Here is a 4536-nt window from a genome sequence, read left to right on the forward strand (position 1 = left end):
CCTACCACACATTAAAGATTAACCATAATACCACACATTATGGAATCAACTTCATAAGCGTGTGCTTGTTATAAATTTCTTTTTGTGAGCGAAAAAGTTCTGAATAGAATTAATGACAACTGAACATCATCATTGCCTTGCCATTCATCCCTTTTTTTCTAAATTTCTCACACCATAGCTATAGAAATTTTCACTGCTTGATTTCTTGGGTGTGTTCAGATAGCATTGTTGGAGGAGGACTGGAGGAGGCACCTCTATAAGAAAAAGAAAGAAGTTGAAATAAAATTTAAATACTTGTCCTCTATTTTTCTTGTACTTATTAACCACGTTATAATCAAATTCTCCAATTATTGTGTTTCCCTCGATTCTAACAAATCCCTAAATATCAAAACTGAGATGTGAACAAGGTGGTAAATGTAACCAATGGAAATATGAATAAACAACATCGAAAACACAAAATTAGGCAGCACAATTAAGTTATTATGTTAAGCTGTAATGTGGCACAAAATTTAAAAAAAACGAAAGTATAAAACCATAAAACCATAACATGGATAAAAGTGTTCTCCTTGAATACTGATATAAGATAATCTTATATTGAATACTGATATAAGATAATCTTATACAGCCAAAACCTTCAACCACTTCATGCAAAATCAAAATGTAATTTACAGAAATATCTTATATATACATAGCATATGTAAAAAAAGCTTCGCTTCTATTTGCATAACTTACATAGAACGAGAAGTAGAAATAGACTTTCGGTGAGATGAGGAGGAGTCGCCAGCTCCTCCGCCGCCTCCATTCTCAGCGGCTGATTTCCTCACCCGCGACGAGGAGCTGGTCAACGATATGCTTTTCCTTGATGACCCTCCTTGACTTGTCATCTAATCGATCAATAATCCACCACCTAAACACATTCATCCATTAACAATCAATATTAATCAAACACAAAAATCAAATTAAAAACATATCAATTTCAACAGAAATAAAAATCTAACCCGATGTGATACACAAAATCGAATGGGGAAAACAAAATTAACGACTTAAAGTGGATTTTAATTCTTTCCAGAAAAAATTGATTGATTTAATTTTGCATGAATTTTCTGAGAAGAGGGTCCGAAAAGGAAAAGGGAAAATGCGGCTCGGAAATGGGAGGGTGGAGAATTATTTGGAAGTGGATAGTTTGGGTAAGAACGTTTTGTCAAATGATTCAGTGGTCCAAAAATCCTGGAGTTAAATTTTTAATTGGCCACCGAACTTTCGTCATCCATTATCCCATTAGCCGTTGAAGATATATTAGTTGCACTCAATTACCCACCGAATGAATTTTGTCAACAATAATGCTATTCACGACGCTCACTTCGATAATCGCTATACGTAACATACATTTGTCATGTGATTATTTGATGAATAAATATGATAATTTTTTATTGAATCATACATCAAATAGCTATTTATTATATGTATGTCACGTAGAACGATTGCTGCAACGAGCGACTGCTAGCAATATTACTCTCTTGTCAAATGCATCTGTCCGCGTAGATAACAGAAAATCTAGGTGAACAATTAAATACTGAAGTGAGGATAAGTGGATCCTCACATGCCTTGTCATTATCAAATAAAATACGCCTTATCATTTCCGAAAAAACCCAATCCCTAACCCCGAAATCCATTTCATTCTTCACGTCTGTACGGGAAAATCGCAAGAATTGGCAAAACCCAAAAACATGTCCCAAGCCATAACCCCAAATCCATTTCGAAAATCCATCTTTAGGTTTGTGTCAAATGAAGTTTGAATCCACTTCCGCCCAAAGACAGTAATAATGAAAGTTTCAGCTTTTGTGGTTACTTTGATCGAATATGAAGTCCACTTGACTGAAGGTAATTACATTGAAGGCTGTTAAAATCATCTCCTGATTTTGCCTTTTTATTGTTAGAAAAGGGGCTGTTGATTTATGTATTTGATTTTCCTATTGGAATGTGATTTATGGGGAAAAAAAAAGTTTTTATATTGTCAAATACAGAAGTCGGTGGGTATTTAATATGGGCGTGGAGAATTGAATCGAGACTTTGGACGTAGACTGAAGGTGGTAAGGTGTGGAAGGAATTTCTAGTAAGAAATATAAAGAAATGAAACTGTTGCTATGTTACATGTTCGAGGACAATAACGCAAGGCTTTACCTTTTCAGTGACTGCATGAAGACTGGAGATTTGAAATTCTCAATTCATGATGTTTATTACAATAGTAGGTGTAAATTTATATTGGCAGAATTGCAAGTACTTGTTGAAAAATGTAAATGCAATTTGACTGGTTTATTTATGCTTTTTAGCAGACATTTCATACGTTCCTCTTGATGTTGTGAAATCTTCTCAGAGATCTCTATCCATTTGTTACAAAACTTGTCTATTGCCACCAGGTAAACTCCGCTCCCAAAATGACATCAATGACGAAGGCATAGAAAGCCTGGGCACAACTTGTCGAAATGCCCAACAAAGAACAGAACAAGAAGGCTTGGGATATCCATCAATATAACGTTCCGCAAGGAAAAAGGAGCAACAGAGGAGAGCGAGAAAGGAAAGGGAAGATCTACATGAATCTGTTACATCTATGTAATTGAGTAAAGGGCTTATGTTGTAGCAGTCAAACTCCATGTCTATGTAATCGATTCTTAATTTGGCATAAATTATGTTCGGTGTACCTTTATGTTTTTTGGTTATGAATTGAAGTCTTGTATGATACGTTTGATAAGCCTAGTTAGTAAATTATGCTTGATATGTAAATCATGGATACTATCTGACATGGGATTGCTTGCATTCGTTTCTGTTCTAGAGTAAGCTTTGTGTCTCCTATAATAACTTGAACACAAAAAAATGTTCCTAACAAACTAGAGCAGGCGGATCCAGAAAATTATGTTGAGGGGGGCTGAAATTTAAAATATACATGCAAAAATTTTATAAAGTACACGACATAAAATTTCATTACGACATTACCTACTGAAGTTGAGTCCGTCGAGCTTTAACTACATAAAATTCGTCTATAATAAAATCTATATCTATTTTCTTGGCAAATTCTCGTTCAATGTAGAGTATCATACAATCAGCAAGAAACTCATCTTCCATTCTGTTACGAATTGCTGTTTTCACATGTTTCATTGCTGAAAAAGCTCGTTCAGTAGTCGCTGTAGATACAGGTAGTGTTAGAACAAGACGAATCAATTTAGTGAGAACAATGTAATTTTCTGACCTTCTACTTGCAACCAAAAGCTTGCATAATTCAGAAAGTGAAGACACTTGAAATCGAGGATCACGAATCACATCATACTCATAATGTTTCAACTCAAACCTCAAAGAATGAAGCTCTTGCTGTGAAAAATCACAAGGATAAAACTTCTCTGCAAGCTTGCAAATATCATCCCCATTGAATGATTCAAAAGAATTTTGAGGATCCAAAGCAACAATGAGAGAAAGGAGTTCTACTGATAGTTCATTAAATCTTGTATTTAACTCCATCAGTTGGAAATCTATGGCTTCATTAAAAACATTAAAGTGGTAATGATGCTCAAGCGTAACTTCTTCACGAGGACGACCAATCTTATAAAACAAGTTTAGGTCGGGTATATCAACATCATTTCTTAAACAGAAAGTTTTCACCGCATTAAGAAATTCCTCCCAACCATCTTGTCTAAATTCTTGAAGGAGACCTTTTGTAGTGGAGACAAATCTGATAGCAGTCGGGATGTCTTGAGATTTTTTTTGAAGAGCTTGACAAAATATGTCGCTGAATCCCAAAATTTTATGCATTAAATGTAATGAGAATACAAATTCAAAGCTTTTAATGGTTTCATAAACACCATGAACCTCAGCACGAGATCTTCCATTTGGAGAATGAACAATAAGATACTCAAGTACCTTGCAAGTTGCAGCGTACATATCTATCAAACTCTTTACCGATTCATAATGTGAACTCCAACGAGTAGAGCCTGATTTTTGCAAATTACCAATTTGATTGATCCCACTTCCAGATTGTCGTTCTCCACTAGCCAACATATCCTCAAGCTCCCTTCTTTGAGCAGTTTGTAACGCATTAATGCGCTTAGGAGAAGAAGTAATAATATTAACAATATTGTCCAAATGAGAAAAAAATTTCCAAATACAAATCACATCCTTGGCTGCAGAAACCAATGTCAGTTGTAGTCGATGAGCAAAACAGTGGATATAGTAAGCATATGGACATTCTTTAAGAAATAACGCTTGAAGTCCGTTCCAAGTACCACGCATATTGCTAGCACCATCATATTCTTGCCCTCTAATTTTTTTAACCTGAAGGTCGTGACGAACAAGAACATCACATATCTCATTTTTTAGATTCGATGATGTAGTATCACTAACGCTTTTGATTGCAAAGAAACGTTCTATTATAACACCATCATTGTTCACAAATCGCAAGATAATGGCCATTTGTTCTCTTTTAGATTCATCTTGTGCTTCATCAACAAGAATACAAAAGCAATTTTCTCCAAGCTCATCACGAATCAT

At 35.0% G+C, this 4536-nt stretch overlaps 1 protein-coding gene and 1 long non-coding RNA gene across 3 annotated transcripts; one reads left to right on the forward strand and one right to left on the reverse strand.

Annotated features, from left to right (window-relative positions):
• The first annotated feature begins 1577 nt into the window (after positions 1–1577).
• Positions 1578–2822, forward strand: LOC111391265. Of its 2 annotated transcripts, none has more exons than XR_002702094.1 (3): positions 1578–1881; positions 2025–2245; positions 2331–2822. It is a non-coding gene; the product is annotated as an uncharacterized LOC111391265 (long non-coding RNA). The 2 variants fall into 2 exon arrangements; XR_002702093.1 differs by having other exon boundaries at positions 1579–1881; positions 2334–2822.
• Positions 2823–3098: 276 nt separating this feature from the next.
• Positions 3099–4526, reverse strand: LOC111391260 (zinc finger MYM-type protein 1-like). The gene is made up of 2 exons (XM_023016433.1): positions 3910–4526; positions 3099–3179 (listed from the first exon to the last, which is right to left on the reverse strand). The coding sequence occupies exons 1-2, from the start codon at positions 4456–4458 to the stop codon at positions 3150–3152; spliced, it is 579 nt and encodes a 192-aa protein (XP_022872201.1). The 5' UTR covers positions 4459–4526; the 3' UTR covers positions 3099–3149.
• Between the last annotated feature and the right edge of the window lie 10 nt (positions 4527–4536).

The sequence above is a fragment of the Olea europaea genome, unplaced genomic scaffold (assembly GCF_002742605.1).
Source record: "Olea europaea var. sylvestris unplaced genomic scaffold, O_europaea_v1 scaffold770, whole genome shotgun sequence".
Classification (NCBI taxonomy): Eukaryota; Viridiplantae; Streptophyta; class Magnoliopsida; order Lamiales; family Oleaceae; genus Olea; species Olea europaea.